The 23,535-nt window shown below is 39.0% G+C and overlaps 1 protein-coding gene and 1 pseudogene across 1 annotated transcript; both read left to right on the forward strand.

Annotated features, from left to right (window-relative positions):
* Window positions 1-9,233: 9,233 nt before the first annotated feature.
* On the forward strand, window positions 9,234-10,336 carry LOC120571071 (gastrula zinc finger protein XlCGF17.1-like). Its single transcript, XM_039819776.1, has one exon. It carries the CDS (start codon window positions 9,387-9,389, stop codon window positions 10,143-10,145), a length of 759 nt encoding a protein of 252 aa, XP_039675710.1. The 5' UTR covers window positions 9,234-9,386; the 3' UTR covers window positions 10,146-10,336.
* A 7,537-nt stretch (window positions 10,337-17,873) lies between these two features.
* LOC120570986 lies at window positions 17,874-21,852 on the forward strand (annotated as a pseudogene).
* The last annotated feature ends 1,683 nt before the right edge of the window (window positions 21,853-23,535 follow it).

The raw sequence follows: 23,535 nt of genomic DNA on the forward strand, positions 1-23,535 counted from the left end.
TAGTTTAACCTGTACTAATGTCTTGTTGACTTCTGTCTGTGTAGTTTAACCTGTACTAATGTCTTGTTGACTTCTGTCTGTGTAGTTTAACCTGTACTAATGTCTTGTTGACTTCTGTCTGTGTAGTTTAACCTGTACTAATGTCTTGTTGACTTCTGTCTGTGTAGTTTAACCTGTACTAATGTCTTGTTGACTTCTGTCTGTGTAGTTTAACCTGTACTAATGTCTTGTAGACTTCTGTCTGTATAGTTAAACCTGTACTAATGTCTTGTTGACTTCTGTCTGTGTAGTATAACCTGTACTAATGTCTTGTTGACTTCTGTCTGTATAGTTAAACCTGTACTAATGTCTTGCTGTTTCCTGTTGCTCTGGTCTAAAATCATTTGGCCAAAGGACTACAGTTGAAAATGAGCCGGCTGGCTAACACTGGCACATTTACAGAAATGTTAATTAATTTGTGTTATTCTTTATTTTATAAAAAGGATAAGAACAGTGGGGGGGAAGGAATATTCAGATACTTTACTGCAGTAAAAATACTAATACCACACTGTAAAAAGACTGTTACAGTAAAAGTCCTGCATTGAAAATGTCACTTCAGTAAAAGTAAAGGACTCTCCTCCCATTTTAGAAAGTGTAAAGGATCCAAACTGTTGTGTGTTTAATGGTTGAATCATTTCAGCTGGACTTGTAGTTAGTAGTAGTTTATTTGAACGTGTAAAAAATAAAATATATATATATCTATTAGGGCTGGGCAACGAATAAAAGTTTTAATCGCATGATTTCCCTGATTAATCACGATTAATCTCATTGTTATACGCAAAATCCAATAATGATTCAAAAGTAGTGTATAGCGCAATTTTATTTTAAATGTTCTGCCATATGAACAAAAGTGCCATAACATTTTTTCTGCAAACACTTAACATCAGCATTTTGTTTATACAGTAGCAGTTAAATAAAATATTTAGTGTAAATCGCAACTTAAACAATGTAATCAAAGCAAATACAAAATGAAAGCTTATTGCGACTGCCAGGGCATTCATGTTATCCTGTTTGTTATATATAAAATAAAACTGCCCACAAAATCCTGAGCCACAATCATAACATAAAACAGGCAATATCTAAGATAACAGAAGAAACCTTTTTTTTCTTTTATCAGGGAGTAGCATAACCTATGGTCTATGTCCAGTACCAAATGTCCCTGTTAGAGTGAGGTGAAGCACAAACGTTTCAGCATAATGTCTCTCCTCTGTTTTCATTAAAGTCAGAGCATGTGAATGCAGCGCCCACTGTTCCTCAATATAATGCGCTGTAACTCTGAGGTAACTATGGTTACCCAGTGATGTCCAGTGGTCCCCAGTGAGAGTTAATATGTTGTAAAGTTGTCGCTTTTGCAGTCCTCTTCTCGTGATGGTGCGTCTTGAGGGAGTCTCATACCTGCCGTCATTTGTTGCGATTCTCAGAATGTTTCTCAGACCGACGTCCTCCACAACACTAATGGGCCTGCAGTCTGTAGCTATCCACTTCACTATGGCATCTGTTAGCTTCTCTTGCCTTTGTTTATCTATACTTCTCCCACACGCTGCATCTAACGTAGCCTGCCGAAGCCTTGCGCCTTGTTTCGTTGAATGATTTGCTGGTATCAACGGTGTGTATTGCATGTAGGTGATATTTCAGACTGGAAGTACTCCGGTGATAAGAAAATTCAACTTTGCAGTGGTCACAAATAACTTTGGTTCTGTCGACTGCGCCGTCTGGAAGAATTTTAAAATGAAAATGTCCATGTAAAAGTTCTGTTATGTTTGTTGGTTTGTTTATCCGCTTTTCCTTTCCATTTCCTGTAAGCACAGCAGCAGTCAGCACTAGGGCTGTGACGATAACCGCATCACCGCAATACCGGCGGTGACGTGCCACTACCGCGGTCATGACGTCATCACCGCCATCACCACATTTTATTTTTACCTTTTAGCTCGCGTAACTTACAGGAGAACAGATATTGTGTGATATGACATATAATGAAAGCAATAATCATTGTGTAGTTGTCCTCATCGACTGTCTTCTATCCTACATTCAAGAGTTTATGGAGAGAGAAAAAAAAAACGCAAGTTGCCCGTCACTTCAGCTTTGCACATGAGGATGGACAGTCCATTGAGCTGAGGTGGACGTGGACACATTAACGTTAACGCTGCAGTGTTTACCATTGCACATTAGCCTAGCAGCTAGCGGAGTTTCCTTCTGCTTATAGCTTAATCCTGACCAAACCGAACGGTTGAATCTCAGCCTGCATGCACGTTTTGTAGCCTAAACAGAGCAGCTTATATTGGTTATCTTAGACAGAGCACTCTGTCTGCTCAGCTGCTAAGACCGCTGCGCTGCGGAGCGTCTTTCCTTGGCATTGTCGGCAAACTTTTTTTTTTTCTTTTTACTTTATTGACAATAGAGTTTTCTGAACTGTCTGTGGAATAGATGAACGGAGATGAGAGAAAGCAGAGTGGCCATAAATGACAGCAAAACACAGTAAAGACTCACATTGAGCTGAAATGGAAACACTGTGCTATGGGTTAAGCCGATGTTTATCGGGGGGTAACGGCCGTGTCTTGAGAAGCTCAAGCTTGTTGTTTTATTGTTTACTTTACATCATCTTTGCTATCTCTTTTTCCTCTCGCTTTTCCTCACAGCAGCACTCATACGCTGCTCTCCGTTACCGCTCGCTCTCCACACGGGCACTGACGTCAATCACTTAAGGCCCCCGGCCATTCTCGCTCTAATTTACGCTACTCTTGTAAGGGGGTTGCGGTTAACCACCATACCGCGGTGATATGTTGCTTCGCCACCGCGATAAGAAAAATACTATACCGTCACAGCCCTAGTCAGCACAAACTTTTACAAAATAAAAGCCTGTGAGCAACAGACTTTTACAATAATAAATAAAAACTGCGTTAATGTGCGATAAAATAATTTTCATCATTAATTAAGCATACACACACATTTACACTCCTCTCTTTTCCATCTATCTTCCTCCTTTCCATCTATCTATAGTAAATCAAATAACAAATCCATACTAGACTTAGTATGTAGGTCCAGGAACCTAACAGTCAGTATACAATACTATCACCTTGAGTACTTTTCGTATCCATTCAATATATTCATTTTAAATAGTCTCTTGAAATTGCTCATTGTTGTACATGATTTCATCTCTTCACTGCAGCTGTTCCATACATTAACTCCTTTGGTTGTGATGCAGTGATATTTAGCATTTGTTCTTATGTTTCTTTTGAAATACAAACATTCCTCTTAAGTTATGCTTACTCTCTCTCATTTGAAACAACCCTTGGATACTGTTCGATAGCTGTTGATTATTTACTTTGTAAAAATGTGTGCAGTTTTAAAGTCAACAATATCTCTGAATTTTAGTGTTTTTAATTTGATAAAAAGTGGATTAGTTGATGCTCTATAACTGGTTTCATTTACAAGTCCTAAGGCTCTCTTTTGAAGAATAAAAATAGGTTCAATGTTCGTTTTGTAAGTATTTCCCCACACTTCCAAACAGTAAGTAATATATGGCAGTATGAAGGAACAATACAATGTATACAATGAGCGTTGATGTAATAGGTAATTGGTTTTATACAGTATAGCAATTGATTTGGATATTTTAGCCTTAATATAGTGTGGCTTCCAACATAATTTTTCATCGATTATTACTCCTAGAAATTTGTTCTTTTACTTTTTCTATTTCAATGTCATTTATCTTAAGTGTTTTGTGTAAAGTTATTGCACGATTACCAAAAATTATAAATTTAGTTAATTTTATTTTATTTATTTTAGTTAGTTTATTTGCATCAGACCAACTTTTCATCTTTTTTTTTTAATTCATTTTCCACTGTATACAAGAGTTGTTCCAAATTTTCCCCAGAACAGATTAAATTAGTGTCATCAGCAAATAAAATGGTTTTCAATTTTTTTGACACCTCAGTTAAACAGCAATGGTCCCAACACTGAGCCCTGGAGGACCCCACAGATGATTTTCTTTAACTTTGATTTATGGTTTTGCAGTTTAACATATTGTTGTTGATTATGTAAGTAGCTATTTAACCAAGAAAGTGCAGTCCCCCTAATTCCATATTTGTATAATTTCATGATCAATAAATTGTGGTCTACTGTATCAAATGCCTTCTTAAGATCCAAGAATATTTTTTTTGTTCTATTGCTGTTATTTCTTCTACAAATTGAATAAGTGCATGTGAAGTTGTCCTATTAGCCCTGAAACCATATTGCTGATCACACAGTATATTATGTTTAGGAATGAAATTATCGAGCCAAATATTTTTTTCTAGTATTTTTGAGAATTGGGAGAGCAGTGAAACAGGCCTGTAGTTTGAAAGTGCATGGTTTTTCACCAGCCTTGTACATTGGTATCACCTTTGCCAATTTAATTTTATCTGGAAAGATTCCAGTTTTCAGAGATTTATTACATACGTTAGAGGTTTAACAACACAACCAATAATACTCTTCGCCATAAACATGTCAATGCCATTCCAGTCTGTGGACTTTTTTACTCTTAAATGTTTTAACAATCTCAATAATTTCTTTTTCATCAGTTCCCTTAACATAGATTCATTAATATTTACATTCTTGCTTAGCACATCATTTATACTGCCAGTCTTTGCAAACTCCTCCGCTAAACCTGGACCAACTCCAACAAAAGAATCATTAAATTAATTTGCAGCCAAGGTCATATCATTAACCTCTGTATTGTTTTTAGTTAGAAAATAGTTAATGTCTTCTGCTTTGCCTTTTTTTTCTTGATAATTTCATTCAACACCATCCAGGTATTTCTTACATTGCTTCTGTTGTCCTGCAGTAGTTTACTAGAATTCTTTTTATTGCTTCTCATAATTCTGGTCAGTTTGTTTTTGTATATCTTATATTTCTTTTCTGCTTCTTTTGTCCTCTTCTTTAAAATCTCTTTATATAATAAAATGAATAATAGGCTTCATTCGCATTTTCTACGTACACTTTGCCCCAGTCTTTTTTCATTAAATCCTCTTTGAATTTATTGATGTTTTCTTGAGTTCTGTGTCTGGTCATTGTGTATATTTGTATTTGTGTAAATGAAGAGGGAGAGGAGAGAGCAGTCAAAGGAAAGAGGAGAGGAGAGAGCAGTCAAAGGAAGGAAGGAAGGACTGAAGTCCCCCAGACAGTCTAAAACTATAACAGCATAACTGAGAGACAGGCAGTTTAAGTTTAATACATTATATTAATAATGTATGAATGTTGCTTCCTCTAAATTTCAGGTTGTGGTTGACTAGCGGGGCCTGCTTTGGTTGTTTGATAAATTGATCAACATTGATTGTGATTGGTGGTTGGCTGTGCATGCAGAGCCTGCATGTCACACACTAGCAACAAACAGTGTATCCAAGAACACTTAAATCAGTATAATTACGTTATATCAGACACAGACTGCTGTTGTAGATTAGTGTTACGTTTCTAGCGTCGCGGCTCCGAACCGTAACGTTAGTTGGGACAGATGCCTTGTTTCTTTATGCTAATTGTATTAGCTTTAGCCTGGCTGGTAGCAGCTTTCTGCTGGGAAAAGTGGCCGGGAGATGTTGTGATTACGTTGCATTAATCAGGTGATTTAGTTCGTCTTTGCAGTGAACATAAAATACTGACTACTGTTTCATGGAAAAGCATGTGCATCACTGTGTCAGCGGCAGCTGCTGCTTACGGTACTTTTCTACACATGGAGAGCCTCACTTCCCAACAAACCCCGTTGGACTAACGTTACGTCACATACACACGCTGCCCACATAAGGGCTGTTGGAACAAATGCCGGAATTCGAATATAATTTGAATAGTAAAAAAATCAATACTATTCGAATGCTGAAATTACTATTCGAATGTGACTTTTTTTTATAAATATGTTGGCTAACGTTAGCTAATCTCCCTCTTCTCGCCTTGGACTACCCGCATGTGTCATTCATGTCACGTCTTATGAACAATAACTTGGCGGGAGTGAGAAACACAAGGCATTGTGAGGTCTAAGATAACGTTAGTACAACATTACGGAGCTAACATTACTTACCGGGTAACATTAGCACACGGGGGGAGTGAGAGGTTGCGGCTGGCAATCATAAGAAGGACGGGAAATAGTTTTAACATGACTTTAAAATTGACTTCCACTGAGCCAAAGAGCTTATGTTAACATTTGTTAGCTCGTTCTTGTTTTCTAACTGCATCGTGAGGTATAGTAACGTTAGCGTAGCTGGGAGCTTCATGAAGACAGCTAAAGGTAATGTTAGCTGCCCTACAGCTGTCAGAGTTAGCTTCTACTTCATATATTACATTTTACTAGCTGTATTCTCAGTAACGTGACAATCTGCAAGAAACAGGTTGCTTATAAATCACTAAAATAGTAGTGACAACACCGTTTGGCTTAGTTATTAATGCCGTTAGCATTGTTACTTAGCTAGCTAGTTTATGGCAAAACGTTTCGGCTGTGCTTTCTAACACGATGTCATTGTGCTAACCGAGCACCGTTAGCCTTTACAAAAGAGCTGCTTCACTACAATTGTTGATGATGTTTCATTACTCTGTTGATTTGTGTTTGTTGCTGTGTGCGTGGTGGAAAATTAATGTAAACAAATTTGCGTGCAGGTCCCCTCAAGGCCAGGCTAATGTTGGATGCCCCTCTAGTGGACGGAACGTGTAACAACAACCACATGAAAGTTTACTTTTCTATCAAGCAGCTAAAAAGCTTTAGCGTCAACATCCAAACGTCCTGCTATGTGACTATCGCGCATGCGCACTTCGCTGATGGAGAGGCATTATAACACTTCTGGAGTAAAGTGTTCTTCAGGACAAACAGTGGTTGGATGGGGGCTTTGCCCACACTGTCTCTGAAGTCTTTGTGTGACACATGATGTGGTGTATTTGGGAGTGGTTGACTGGCTACAGCCCTACAGTTAACTCTGTATTGCTGTTCTGCCTTGTGGTGCCTGAAGTTAATCTGATTCAGACATTTAGGCTCAAGGTTCTCTGATGTCCCTGCATTCCACCTGCGCTGCTCATCTGCACGTGCAAGCCCTGTCTTTCCACCAATCACTGCATTCTGCACCTGCAATAATGACATCAATAGTGTCCTTGTCATTTCTCCACTTACTATTAACATTACTATTAAGCATGAACATAAGCATATTAAATTAAATTCAACCTAATCATTGCACATATTGTTCTGACAACAAAGTTTGTTTAGCATCTAACCAGAAGTAAGGGTGTCACGATATTGATTTTAAATTGGCTTGCGCTGCCGGCATGAATTAGGTAAAAAAAAAAAAACAGGAGCGAGTCGGTTCATTCTCCCAGTTCAGTGACACAACTCGGGTTAATTAACCGGTTCTTCGGTCAGTTTGTCAACACTAGTCTTAAAGTGCTTTGAGTCAGTCAACCTCCTCTAACTTAGCTACAGCCAGTCAAAAGATAGCATGGCAACTGCAGATGCAGGAGACCCATCGACAGAACTTGAACCCTCTCCTCTTCCACTGAAGTCGCCGGCGTGGAAGTATTTTGGATTTCCAGTGAGTTATGTCACAGTTTGCAAGCTCTGCTATGTGCGTGTACCATATTCTTCCACTGGCAGCATGACTAACATGGCAGTTATCTGTGTGGTATATGTTCAACTTTTCGGAAATAGTTTAAGACAATTAATTGTTCAGAGAAGACTATGGACATGGCTGTTTTATTGTTTTTTGTTTGTTGTGAACTTGAATGTCATCTTCTGTGAAGAAGACTGCAGTTACAAAAGAGAAACTAGATGGCAGGTTATAGATATAAGTTATTGTTCCATTATGTTGTTAATAAATGTTTTAAATTTGACAATGTAGTGTGGTACGTTGCGAACAAAGGTCAGATATTTTATTGCATAAAAGTCTAGTCTAAAAATGTGCTTTAAAAAGACAAAAAATTTAAAAATCGAGATTCGAACCGTGACCTTAGAATTGAAATTGTAATCGAATCAAGGATTTGGAGAATTGTGACACCCCTAACCAGAAGTGTAAAAGAAGCAGTTTACCTTCAGACGGAGTAGCGACTCTAGAGTCATAGTGAGAGAAACAAAGTGTCTCCCTTGTGCTTTTTGACCATGGTCGGAAATTCGTAGCAGGAAAAGTTAGCCACGGCCTAGCGAGGTCCTTCGCCGCGACGTGCCCCGACTCTTCTTCTCCGTAAACAACATGAAATCAAGGAGAGGGTTAACTTTTCCTGCTACAGATTTCCCACCATGGTCAGAAAGAACATTGGAGACACTTTGTTTCTCTCACTATGACTCTAGGGTCACTCTTCACTCTGAAGGTAATCACCATCACTCTCTCACACACACACACACGCTGGCCCTTGAAGAGATCGACGCACACACCAACCAAGTATAAATCCCAGGCCATTTATGTAGGCTGGAGCCCTGCGTTTCAATTATTTTCCTTGCCCCACACTGATGCAAAAATACATTTGCCAGTGATTATCTTAACTGCATATTACTCAAATTATGAAATAAGTCCATGTCATAGCCATTTTAAGTTTTATGTGAAGTACTTAAGTAAAAATACTGATTCTCCATAGTTCAGTTAAAAAAAGCTTTAGAATAATATGCAAATTAATCGTTAGATTAATCAATGACAAAAATAATCATTAGGGACAGCCCTTAAATGGTTCCATTTTGTAGCTGGTTTTAGCAAGCTGACCTTAACTAGCTACGCTACTAAATGTGTACGTTTTCATATCTATGACGATACAAACTACCTCATTATTATTGGTTTGAGTTTAGTTTGAGTGGTGGTCAGTAATGTGTCTGTTTCATTCTGTTTCCTGCAGATGTTGAGCAGCTGTCGGTGGTTAAAGAAGAGGTTTCCCCTGAGCAGCAGGAGTGTAGCTCCGGTGTGGACCAGCAGGAGCCAGAGCCCCCCCCACACATTAAAGAGGAACAGGAGGAACTGTGGAGCAGTCAGGAGGGAGAGCAGCTTCAAGGGCTGGAGGAGGCTGATATCCCCAAGTTCCCATTCACTCCTGTCCCTGTGAAGAGTGAAGATGATGAAGAGAAAGCTCAGTCCTCACAGCTTCATCAGAGACAAACTCAACACATGGAAACAGAAGCTGATGGAGAGGACTGTGGAGGACCAGAACCAGCCAGGAACTCACATCCACTTTTACAACCAGAGACTGAAGACCAGACTGGAGACTCTTCTGATCCTGAGACTGATGACAGTGCTGATTGGAAGGAGACCAGAGAACCTCAGTCAGCTTTAAACTCTCTGAAACATGATTCAAGATGTAAGAAAACGTTCAGCTGCTCTGAGTGTGGGAGAAGATTTGGCCGCAAGCAAAATCTGAAGAGTCACATGAGATCTCATACAGGAGAGAAACCTTTCAGCTGCTCGGTCTGTACGAAATCTTTTACATACAGTGCAAATTTACGGTCACACATGGCAGTGCACACAGGAGAGAGGCCATTCATCTGCTCAGTGTGTAGAAAATCTTTTAAACAGAGTGGAAGTTTAAAGATGCACATGAGAACTCATACAGGAGAGAAAACTTTCAGCTGCTCTGAGTGTGGGAAAAGATTTGCCCGCAAGCAACATCTGCAGACACACATGATAACTCACACAGGAGAGAAACCTTTCAGCTGCTCGGTCTGCAAGAAATCTTTTACAGAGAGAGGAAGTGTAAAGACACACATGAGAATCCACACAGGAGAGAAACCTTTTATTTGTTCTGAGTGTGGAGAAAGATTTTGCTACAAGTCATATTTGAAGACTCACATGATAACTCACACAGGAGAGAAAGCTTTCAGCTGCTCAGTCTGTAAGAAAACTTTGGCAGATAGGGGAAGTGTAAAGGCACACATGAGAATCCACACAGGGGAGGAACCATTTAGCTGCTCTGAGTGTGGAAAAAGATTTAACCAGAACTCAAATCTGAAGAGACACATGATAACTCACACAGGAGAGAAACCTTTCAGCTGCTCAATCTGTAAGAAAGCTTTTACACAGAGTAGCCATTTAAAATATCACATGAAACAACACAAAGGAGAGGAACCATCTACTTCCAGTGGGGACCAGGAGCAGTCAGAGAATCTCAGCCATGTTGGAACTCTCTGAACCATAGAAATAAAATGGATAGAAAGGGCATTCAAATCAACGTAGCATAATGGTCAGAGTGGCAGCGTTTTTTATGTGTAACATTGCCATAGTAATGTATAAACTTCGACTAGGGCGGTCCCAAATGAACGGAATTTTTTTAACTATTAATTTAGCTATAATTTTTTCGATTAGTCGACTAATCTAACGATTAATTTTTCGATTAGCGATTATTTTCCCATTGCTCAATTATTACCAATTTACACAAAACAAATTTCAATAAGGTTCAAATCTCTTGTTTAACACTTTTGCACTGTTCAAGTAAAATTAATTTGTAGTGCAACCTGAAGCCAGATGTAGGCTATCGATCCAACCACAAAATAAAGTCACTTTCAGGAGGAAAGGACTGACAGTCCTCGTCTTATCCACCCCTCTCTCGCCTGTAGCCTACTACTGGAACTGACCCGAAGTTTTCGAGGCGGGGATGGCATGATACGAGTGGGCGTGACACGGAAGGTTCCAGGCTGCAGTGCAAACTTCTTAAAGAGGTCGGCGGGGAACTCTTGCGGGTCGCCACCACTCGCCATACTCGTCCTTTAGTGCTGCTATCTCTAACTCACTCACTGGACCGTCAAAAAACTGCATGTAGACGGTAGAGCTCGACTAGCTTCAGGGCTAAGGCGGGGCTACAGATTAGGTGTCCCTAGAACCTGCGTATCTAACAGTAGTTCCACATTACATTAGTTCTGCATTACATTAGTTCTGCATTACATTAATTAATTTGCACGCAAGTTTCATTTATTTATTTTATTTAGTGACGCGTCGACGCAAATTATTTGTACTGATGCATTTATGTAATCGACTACGTCGATGAATCGTCCCAGCCCTAAAGCCGACTTCTGGCAAGTCGCGGAGGTGAGGCTAAATTAGTCAAATTAACTTAATTCTTCATCCACACAAAGCACACTGCTAACCCCACGAGTAACAGCTTTATACGGCTCATTTTCTGTGAACGATGTGGCGAGTTGGTGACGTTAAGGCGGAGTCAGCGAGTTAATGTCAGCCAAATAAGTTGTTCTCCGGCTAGCTGGTTTTGCCGTGCTGTCATGCTTCTTCGGTTACAGATAATGAGCTGAACAGCGGACTGGGTGACCCGTTGTCACTGGGTCTAACTGTTCCTATAATAATATATAATAAATAATATCTCAATATTTTTGACGATAACAATAATTAGACGATATCCTTTAAAAATGTGTTTTTAAAAGTCTGAGTTACTTAATCACTGATGATAATAATGGGCACAATGTTGAATGAAACAGTTCTTATTTAATTTCTTTAAAATGTAAGTATTCAAGTAAAAACAATTCAGAGACTAACTAGTGTAGGAACATTGAACTCTGAGTACACATTCAGTTGTTCACCTCTGCTGTAATGTAAATTGTGCAGCATACAAGCCAGATGAAATCATAACAGTAAACAAAGGGCTCTGTTCTGTAACATATTGCACACAACCATGTCCTTATTGGAAGCAGTCCTGGAGCTGGGATAGGGTAGTGTCAGGCCAGATTTTGATAGTCCTTCTGACCGGGATGTATGCTGGGATCAGGATTAGTTTATGTGATCTGACTGGCCCAGGTGAGGGAGAGGAGCAGTTCTTTATCTTTCTTGATGTTAGAGTATACATGGTCTAGTGTGTTCTTCCCACTAGTAACACAATCTACATGCTGGAAAAAGCTGGGGAGTACAGACTTTAAGGACGCCTTGTTACAATATGTATCCCCACCGGGTGATTGCGTTGCAGTTTGTTCACTGTGGTTAGCAGTGAGCCAAACTTGTGCTAACGTTAGCATCGGGGGCTATGTGGACGGCAGTGTGCTTTTTTCGTTGTAAATAAAATGGCCTGTATATTACCGACAGGGCTTCCAGGTCAGTTGAGCAGTGCCGGAGTTCTTGTCTTGTCGGTAGCTAGCTCGGCCTGCTAGCTGCCGACAACAATCCACGGAGTGCCCGGTCTGACTGTGTCCTCCGGGATGTTATGAGCCGCCTGGAAGGCTCCTGTAACGGCTGTGTTGTATCGTAGTTCAGTGTGGCTGTACTTGTATAAATATACACCGACAGGAGAGCTAGTAGCCGCTGCACAATCGCGTGCCGCCATCTTTGTTGACATGAGTGAATTTGTAGCGTTCCAATGCGTGTTTTGAAGTGTTTTTTTCTAAGTAAATAAAATAAATACTCGATAATGCACATCGTTAACACAACAATGACGATATTATCGTTAGGGTTGGGCATTGTTTGTATTTTAACAATTCTGATTCCAATTCCGATTCTTCCTTTCGATTCCGGTTCTTATCGAATATCGATTCCGATTCTTTTTTACAGGGCTTTTTCAATGTAAAATAAAGCCACACTAGAGCACTGCTTACTGTGCTCCAAGGCTGCAACACAACAAGCGCCTGGCCGCTCCGGAAACCAAAACTTGCGCATAAGCGATGATCGGATTTGAAACCAAATCCTCTAAACAATTCCAATGAAGAAACGATTCCCAGTAGGAATCGGTTCTCGATGCCCAACCCTTATTATTGTAGACGATATATATCGCCCACCCCTATTCCCTGCAACTCCGAGAACATCTCCCAAGCTGCGTTGGGCGGCTCTCCTCCACGCAAGCTGCACAGTTTATGGTTCACTGACGCGTATTGTCACCACTTACAACAATCGCCATTTTGTTGTGTACCAAATAAATGACCACGGGAAACAGTTCAATGGCCTTTCTATCCATTTTAATCTATGCTCTGAACGTTGTAAACTGTTTGAATTTTGTCTAAGGACAATTAATGTAGTGTATTAGTATAAACTGAACCCATGGAAACAGAAGCTGATGGAGAGGACTGTGGAGGACCAGAACCAGCCAGGAACTCACATCCACGTGTACAGCCAGAGTCTGAAAACAAGTCTGTGGAGGGTTAGGGTGAAAACATGTTAAATGAGCAACAGTATGGATTTCAGGGAACATTTTACAATTAAAGCTGCGAGCAGCGATTGACGAGCCTTGCACCTCCCCGTGTCACAGGGTATGAGACTGGACGCCGGTCGACACGGCTGTGCATTGGTGTTTACTGTATACAATTTAGACTTTTTTCTATAGCAGGGATCTCCAACCTTTCTTAATCTAAGGACTTCTTTAAAAAAACAAAAGTGGCTACTTGCATCACATCGCTTACATTTATTTACACAACACACATGAGCTGAATGAAGCTACTTGTTGGAGCCATTACACCACTTTGTTTTGTTTATAGGCTACCCATGTTGGTTATGACAATTATTTTGCAGTTTTATGTTTGAGCACTGGGTGGAGCACTGCCTTTGGGAAGGCATAAAGGTAATCAGCCACAGGTACACAGGTGTGTGGAAAACGGGGAGAGCACACAGCTTTTCACCGTGTTTGTTGTGTCAGTCGTGTCAGTGTTTGATTTGTTTGACAAGGAAAATTAATGGAACTAAACCAGAAATGAAATGAAATGGACAGTAATGCTTGTGCGATGGTAAGCAGGCCGTTAATGAAAATAAATGGGTCACAGCACCGAAATGCAGACAAATTGTGGACATTGATTATTGGCACGCAGACCACTCGTTCTCCCCTGATCCCACCGTATTGGCCTAATGTAGGAGTTGATAAAAGACTCTACACTACTGTTTGTACACAAATAAAATTGCAATACCCAAAGCTTATGAAAAATCTTAACTTCATATCAAGGTTCTATTTTACACTTCTTTTAGCTCACAAAGTTAGCTACTTCACTTTTAATATCATGGTCATTTAGTGTCTCAGTTTGTCAACCTATTGGCGAGCTACTGAAAAAAAAAAAAAAAGAATAGCTAACGATAGCTCGCAAGCTACTTGTTGGATACCCCTGGTGTATACTGTACACAACTTAGACTTTATTTCATGCGTGGAGTTAGTGGCCAAAATGGCAGCCATTCATCATTTCATTGAATTTCATGTCATTCAATGAAAACTCAAGCTTTTAATAACTATTTTATCTTTAAGGTCTTTACTGGTCTGTACTGATTTATTTTCAAGTTGATCGGCTTTAATCTCTAGGAGGAGTTCTTTTAAAGTACAGCTAATTCAATTCAATTCAATTTTATTTATTGTATCAAATCATAACAAAAGTTATCTCGAGACACTTTACAGATAGAGTAGGTCTAGACCACACTCTATAATTTCCAAAACCCCAACAATTACAGTAATTCCCTCAAGAGCAAGCATTAGCAGTGGCTATCGCGACAGTGGCGAGGAAAAACTCCCTTTTAGGAAGAAACCTCGGCAGACCCAGACTCTTGGTAGGCTAAATGGACAGTAAATTGAAAATAGCTTACTTCCTATTGGGTTTAGGATATACAGTACCTCAAAGAGCTTTTTTGTACATCTAGAAATGGTACATACGCCCTTTGCGGAAACTGACCCTATGTTCCAGTAGAACTACTTGAAGCAGGTCATTAACTGAGAAGTTGTCGATGTTCAAATTCTTTGGCTAAGTCCTGGATCTTCACAATCCTACCTACAGCACCTTTTAAGACAGCAACCCATTTTAGCGTTTCAGCCTTTCAGCAATCACACATATTTTCTTGTTCAGGTACTTTTTGGGGCCAAAGTAACTGGGTTTCATTTACATGAAAGTTTATAACAGACTCCGTAAAGGCAGAAAGGAAAATATTTTCATAGAAATATGAAGATTTTTTCTCAATTTCAGTACCATACCTGCAAACTAGTCGCTTTTCAGCGAAAATCGCCGTTTTGAATGGGAAAATTTAATCCACATGAATCGTGTAGATCCAAAGTTTTTATTTGGGGAGCCTAACGTTAGCCTACCGTTAGCTAGCAGCTGGAGTAAACACGGTTAAAATGCTGCCAGCTAAATGGTGTAAAACTTTGTCTGTATTTCACTGTAGAGTAACGTATGACATTGTGCAGCTGCTGTTGTCGTAAAAACAACACAGATGTTGCGTTCACTTGAAACTCTCCTCGCCAGCCTCGTGCTGCATTCAAAGTTATTGTAAAATACCACACCGCATCCAGTGGTTGCGTTTGTCGTTTAACAGGAAATTACTGGTGAAATAAGTTATTATTATTACATTTTTAATAAATCATTTAATTTTGACCCTGTGGCCTTAGCAATAAACAAGCCATTCTATAATGTCACCGACTGTCATTTTGTGCAAACTTAAAAAAAAAATATATATATATTAAAAAATTTCGGTTTAGACACCGTTTTTAAAGTATCGTGGAGGGGGGTTTATAAAATGTGTCACCTTTTTCAGCCCTTCTGAGTTTGCAGGTATGCAGTACATTGTCCTCCAATTGGTCAATTGGAAGATTGCTAGAAGATTTTGGTTTTGGTATAGTAACGTAAATATTTGCATCAGCCTCATATGTTTGTGGGAATAGGAACTGTTTGTTCACAGTCGGTACATATCGTATCAATTATTGTATTTAGTAACTGTGAACTAGCATTCCTTAAAGGAACATGCTGACTTATTGGGAATTTAGCTTATTCACCGTAACCCCCAGAGTTGGACAAGTCCATACATACCCTTCTCATCTCCGTGTGTGTTGTAAGGCTGCCTGACGCCCCCAGCGGCAGCAGGCCATCACAGAACATGCAGGTGAATGGTTCCAGTAATCCTACTGCGTTTTTTTTTTCCTGCGTTCTGTCTCTTAACACAAACCATTGCCTGTCCACTGTGCGTTGGCATGTTTTGTCTCAGCGGAGGGCGCTTATATAAAACTTTGCAATGGTGAATAAATGTTCTGTTTTCTTTGTTGTTGTAGGTGGATGAGTTCATGTATGAGAGGCATCTGTACGGTACCCTTCCATCTCCGAATAATAGGGCTCCCCAAAAGCCCTGGTGTAATTCAAACACTGCCTACATACTTTTGTTGCAGCATTGTTTTCAGACTTGAATCCAGAAATGAGTTTATGATCAAATGCATTAAGATTATGCATTAAGGTTCTGTTTGATGCTGGAAAGCCAGTGCCAGACTGATATAAGTGCTTTAAAGTTGTTGTTTTTTAACAAAGGACAATGAAGTGGCTGCCTGTAGTTTGAAGTATTTTAAGTGATTATGAACATGACCAACTATTAGAGATTGAAAAAGGTTGCTGTTTAGGAGAATGTTTCAGGTAAGAAATGTTATCCTAATACAATACACATGATCCAACTTAACACTGCATACCAAGCATACATGTTTCCAAATTGTCTTACTTATATCTATTGCTGTTTTTCTCAAGACATCAGTCAAAATAATTTGGTGTTGTTGGTCTGTTTCTTAATTGTTATGGTTTTCATCAGCTAATTTAGTCACTTTGGAAAAGGACCAGCCAGTTGCACAAGAGCTATAACAGCCTGGGCAACAGTTTCTGCCCGAAGACAAACTAACAGACACAGGGGAACATTACAGGTGAGAAATGTTTTAAAAGAAACAAGTCTTATTAGTCTTATATATTTGTCATTAAATGATTTGAAATATGTCACTAAAACACAGGATGGAGGAGATTTTGGTGCAGTTGTTACTACAAATCTACTGAGATGAAAACCTGGACAGGGAGCAGGAGAGACTGTCAGAACAGACGAACAACTCTGGTGATGACAAACGGCAAAGAATGAAATGTGAGTGTCTGTTATTTGCATGTCATGTGTTTTTGTACATACTATACAATACTGCACTTGTTGCAGCTGGAAGTGTAGTCTGCCTCCACACCTGCACTGTGGGCTCATCTGAATAATCTGATATTGTCAACAACAGTGGGCCTGGTTCTGGCTCAAAGGACCATGAATAAATGAGTGCACAATGGCGCTACCCATGTACTGATAACTGGTTAATAGTGAATCATGGTCCCCTGAGGGGGGTCCGATAAGAAACAAACAAGTGTCACTTCTTAATTATCCTTTATGGCCACACAATCAAAACACGCTCATTTCTGCAACAGTATGTGGATGAAATGATATAAGTACAAACTAAATATATACTATATAACTAAGTTATAAATAAACCATAAACAATAAATCCCAAATTAAATCGAAAGCATTTAGTATATCTGTATATCTATGTCCCTGCTAATTGCTGGCATATATACAGTTAACATAGAAACAAATCAGACACACATTCAAATGCTCTCTCTAAACAGACAGTATTACCATGGGTATGCAGCCGCCTGCTGGTAGAGACAGTCAATTACAACTTGACCCACTTTCGCTTAACTGCGGCTCTTTGTGGTCATCTGGTGGGCCCTGTAGCCGGCTCGCAGTCATCTACTGGCGGCTTAACAACTGCCACTGGTAGCCGGTGTCCCAGATCTCCGTAGCGGCTAAATACAACCAGCAGCTTCCGCTCAGATTTTATTGTTCTATCGCACTAAGCTAAACTTAGTTTAAAATACTTCTATTTTAGATATATAATATATGGTCTATTAGTGAAGAAGCATTGTGTGTGTGTGTGTGTGTGTGTGTGTGTGTGTGTGTGTGTGTGTGGTGTGTGTGTGTGTGCGTGTGTGCGTGTATGTAGGTGTTGTATCAGCTGTTACTTCCTTTATTTTCTTTACTGGCAAAGAAACACTTGCATCAGTAGAGTATGTGACATCACTGAATATATATCTACCAAAGTTTTACAGCAGCAGAGTGACTGATCTACACAGCACAGTAACCAGTAAGGGAAGTGAAGTGCAGCTACAGTTTAATTGTCCCAAAATGTCTGCAGATATTTATGCCAAACCAGATGTGTCAAAGAAGGGGAGATACAACAGAAATGTGCAGGAAGACAAAGAAGAGTGGGAGGAGAAGGAGGTGGAAATATACGAGAGTGCAGACGCTATCGGGGATTATCACTCTGATAATCAGTCACACGGAGGAGGTAAGTAAGAAGTAATGACGAGTCAATATCATGAATAATCATGCTGATCTGTTTGTGTGTGGGTGCCCCTTTAAATCATGTTTGACTGATGTGTAAACTCTACGTTTGATCTCAGTTTAGTTTCTTACTCTCAGCTTTCAAAGCCCAGAGTGTTTGGGTTTGGTAACATTTAACTGACATTTAACTAAGTGTCATTTCTGAGATGTGAGGAAGCATTAACTCCGGTAATGACATGACACCACAACAGGGAAGTGCAGTGTGACAAAGTATTTAGAATATCATTAGCAATGCAGTGCCAAAAAAAGAGAGAGAGTGAGACTGAAGAGAAAGAGGAAGCAAAGTCACTATACTGCAGCCCTTTGTTGTGCCATTCAATGGCCCATTACAACTCAAAATTTCAGATGAGTTCACATTTGTTTTACCTTATTATAATTATTTACATAAGAGTGGTTGACTGACTACGTTTACGTGCACTTAGTTGTTAGACCCGGCTCATATCAGAGTCTTTGATGAGGTTTAAAAGTAGTTGTGTTTCCTCTTTTCTTTTGGCCGAGCATCTCTACGGCAGCCCTGCAAACTGTCATCTGGTTGGTTTACAGTAACCATAGCAACTCACAGAGCTGACCGTAAGCCGTAAACAGGCAAGAGGCCGTAAACTGTCACAAACTGCAGTAAAAACCCAGATTGAGACGCAGATTCTGAATGCGCTGTAAACATTTCCAAAGAATGCCTCTAAAACCTGAATAATACCAGAATATCCCACGTCTACATCAGAAAAATTGTACATTCCGAAAAAGGCCTTATTGGGAATATCCAAACACAATATGCTGTTTACATGACCTGCATCAATTTAGGAATATTGTCATATTCGGAAAAATAGTGGAATATAAGTGTGCATGTAAACATATTCAATGATTTGTTTAAAGGTGCTTTCAGACACTTATGCTCTCAGAAATAATGGAGCTACACCACATTTAAAATGTGACTTAACACGCTCAACCACAGATCAAAGCAATAAAGCTACTGGGTTAAGGTTATTGTAACAGGGGAATGATAGGAACTATGATAACAAAGACTCATGTTGTTTTCCTATTAATGAACCTGCTCTCTGTGTGCTTCGCCACTTTAGGACCGCACACTGAGAGGCATCCTCCAGCCGTCCAAAGGAGGCCTTTCAGAGCTGCAGCACTCTGTCTGGCAGTGCTCTGCTTTCTGATGATAACTGGAATCATCATCCTTTCTACATACTGTAAGATAAAATACACCTCACAACTACAAAGCACCAAATACTGAACTAGTAAACAATGGTGTACTACAATCAGCTTCAGGCTTTGAAGGATAGGTTCAGGTTTTTACTGACATACCATATGCATGCTGAAATACTGATTGGTCGCTGACTTTATTCCTACTTTCCATGTCGCCTGTAAAGTGATCCCTTTCTAACACGGTTCCAATTCTGTTCAGCTGAAGCTAACTAACTAATGAGGACTCATAAAAGCTTTGGCTGAATTTAAAAATTAATTAGTGCATGCAACAAAGTGTGGTTCTTATGTCCCAAAATGTTTGTCTTTAGTTTGAAGTAGAATTATTTGGTGTTGTTTTTTTTTTTTTTTTTTTTTTTTTTTTAATAAAATTAAAAAACCCCCCACAAGAAAAACTGAGCAGCAACTACAGCCAGATCCAGAGGAAAGTTTCTGGTAAGAAATGTTTCAAATCACAATAACACACAGGATCAAACTTCACACCTATTAAGCATAAATAATCTCAAACTGTCTTACTTTCATCTATTGCTGTTTATCTCAAGTCTTTTCCGTCGAAAACAGTCAGTTACAGGATGATGTAAAGCAGCTGAAGAACAGAATTAAAGATGAGAAAGTTTAAAAACAGTAAACACCTGTATTATACACATTTACATCATAGAACTTAATTGTGTATTTACCGTTGATTATAACTGTTTCATGCTGTTAAACTGTTTTACTGATGATGTGAATATTTCTGTTGGAGACGGTCACTTACAAATGAGATATAAAACCTGAGTAAAACTTTAAAGTATTTACAGAGTAAACATCCTGACAGGGAAACATGACAGAGGCAAGAAAGATCTTTAAATAGTGAAACTACATTTGTTTGACTTTAAGAGAAGTGGTGTCCTGACGGATGGAAGAGATCTGGATGCAGTTGTTACTTTAAATCTGATGAGACAAAGACTTGGTTTAGAAGCAGAGATGACTGTCGGCAGAGAGGAGCAGATCTGGTCGTCATAAACAACAAAGAGGAACAGGTTAGTGGGTTTGTTTCTGAGTGATCTTAGAGAAAAAAAAATTCAACAGAAATATTTAAATATAAAGTATAATATACCACAATTATTATTTTTTTCTTCAATAATGTTTGAAAAAACCCTTGAAATGTTAACTTTCTTATGAAAACTAAAAGTGCAGTTCCTCATGCATTCTCTGTTTCTGCTGATTATGAATATCTTTCTTCTCTTTCCTCCGTTACTAATGTGTGTTTACCGTCATGCTGTTGAGTCCAGTCCTCAGTGTGTGGTGGACCGAGGGATCCCTCTTGTGTTTGTTGAGGCTGATTGTCAAAGTGACGAAAACTCGAAACTAAAACTACAGTCTGTTTGTCAAGATGTTCCATGTTGTTTGTTTGGTTCTATTGAAACTATGGTTTGTTTCTTGCAATACATTTTCTCTTTCCTTCAGATGTAGTCACAAGATGACTTTACTACAACAGAAATGCTGAACTGTGAACAGAGAAATGATTGTTGTCTCTTGTCAACTTCTAGAAGTTTGTCACTGAGCTGAGTAAGGATGGAAAGTTTTGGATTGGTCTACGGGAGGAATGGAGACAAGAAGAAAGGAAATGGGAATGGGTCGACGGATCACCGCTGACAGAAATGTGAGACATTTTAAAGGATTTTGTTTTCATTGCAATTCTATCAAAGTCACTGTTTGTCACTAAAATAAGTGTTTTAAATAGAAGGATGCTGAGTTAAAGCAACTTTTTCCTATTAGTGTTTGAGAGAGAGAGAGAGAGAGAGATGGAGGGAGGGAGGGAGGGAGAGATGGAAATGCTGAATAGTAGACCTTTTAAATAAACATGAGCATCAGTCCCATGGATGACGTATGAAGTCAGCTTTGAAACCGTTTTGTGTCAGAGGCCAACAGAGGAGCTGCAACAAAAAGTCTCTCTGTTAACATTATAAATGTAAAGTGAAGTCTTACATCATAAAGATTTAATATTTGAACTTTCACAGATCTGAAAAGCTAGTGTAGTTTAATGTGTGTGCCTTATGGAAAATGTAAAGTCTATAGGACCGGCTGCTGGGCTTAAAAACAGACACTAGCAGCAGAAAACAAAGAAAGGGCGCCATCTTGGTTAGATATCAGAAGACCTGTGATAGCTTGTTTTTTGGGGATGATTCCTGTCAGTAAAAACCTTCAATGACTGAAAACAGAGATGTGGGAGTACTGGACAAGGGTTCATTCTGTCACTGGCAGTCATTACAGATTACATCAATTTACAAAGCTGAATCTTAAATGAGTTATTGAAATAAGTGTATTAATAACAGATAATATAAATATGTTATGCTAAATTCGACAGTTTACTTTAAATGAATACCAATCAGGAGTTTCAGCCCTGTTTAATAAAAGGTCGTTTTATTTCTCTGACAGGTTCTGGGCATCAGGACTGTCTCAAGATAACTGGTACACGATCGCTGCAATATGCTGCGATCAACAAGAAAAATGGACACAAGGAAGATGTGATTATGAGTATAAGAAGTGGATCTGTGAGAAATAGATTCTCTGAACTCTGTGATGACAGAGGGGTGTGTAGTGTTGGGATCAGCTTTGTCAAATCAGAGTAATTAACATTTTGCTCAGTAGTTTATTCTGTTGCTAAATAACCTGATTACATAGATATCGTCCCTCTGCCCTTCATAGTGAACAATCTGGTTAGAAGTCACGAGCACTTACTCTTACTGCAAAGAGAGCAATCAGAATTATAAATAGAGCAAATTATAACTTAATTACAAGTTATTTAAAAATGTACAGGTACTTAAATTTAATGAACTTGTAGACCTTAAAATAGCATCTCTAATGTACAAAGTATTAAACTGTGGAATGAATTAGAAATTGACTTGAAAAAGTGTAACACAATCATCCGATTAAAAATATTATTTAAATATAAGGTGATTAACAAATATAAAACAGAAGTGTGAATACCAGAAGGTGCACAAAATGTATTGGACTTGCAGATATATATATATATATATATATATACATATATATATATGTGTGTGTATGTATATTGTATTAGTGTTGTTCTTGTTGTTGTTTTTATTCTGTTCATTTTTTGCTTTGTTTGTGGAAGTTATGTTGTTGAATGTTATCTGGGCATTGACTGCTGTGAGTTACAGATGGCCGAAAATAAATAAATAAACTAAACTGTAGTCCTACAGGATTATAATAGCAAAAGCAAATCAAAACATGGAATTTTGCTCAGCTGTTTATTCTGCGTTGCTAAATAACCTGATTACATAGATATCGCCCTCTGCCCGTCATAGTGAACAATCTGGTTAGAAGTCATGAGCACTTACTCTGTAGTCCTACAGGATTATAATAGTAAAAGCAAATAAAAACATGGAATTGTAGGTTGTCAGCTTTAAGAACATTTTACACACCACCCAAAATAAAGCCCCTCCCTACCTCCATCTCCCCTCCCGAACTCATCCCTACAACCTATCAAATCAAATAATTATTAATTTATTCTTTTATTTGTATCTTATTCCATTGTAGCCTGTTCTTATTTTTTCATTTATTTCATGAAAGTTTTTAACTGCTTTTTAATGTTTTAGGTAAAGCATTTTGAATTGCCTTGTTGCTGAAATGTGCTAGAGAAATAAAGTTGCTTTGCCCTACAACCTGTAGCCTGTCAGTCAGTCACCAGGGCTCAGTTTTAAAAACTTTTTTATCTGGATCAAATTGATATGGATTTGGAAATCCCATGTTTTTCTATCCAGGATCACCTGAGGCCTGTACTACGAATCAAGATCAACACGTCCTGGATTTCTTTCAGTAATCCGGCTTCACTAACCTTAACAATTGCGGCTCCGGATAACCGGTGTCACGAAGGTGGTTAACAACTAGTTCAGTCAACTCAGGGTTTTGCGATCCAGCGGCACGCACGTTCACATAAAAGAGGTGGTGTTTGCACAGCATGACCAATCGCAAACATCTACCAGAGCCGCATGTTTAATATAAGAAGAGCAAATTATAATTCTACAGAAATATGAAGAACACAGCCTCGGTTTTACAGGGAAAACACAATACAGTCGCTGCTTCCTAAAACAGGAAGGATAGAGGGCAAAATAAAGAGCCGACGCTGTCTATGCGTAAATCACAACTCTTATTAATATCAGGATAAATAGCAAAAAATTGCCGGTGCAACACGGCAATTTTTTGCTATTTATTATGTTGTGTCCTGCCTTGG

This window comes from Perca fluviatilis, chromosome 13 (assembly GCF_010015445.1).
Source record: "Perca fluviatilis chromosome 13, GENO_Pfluv_1.0, whole genome shotgun sequence".
Lineage (NCBI taxonomy): Eukaryota > Metazoa > Chordata > Actinopteri > Perciformes > Percidae > Perca > Perca fluviatilis.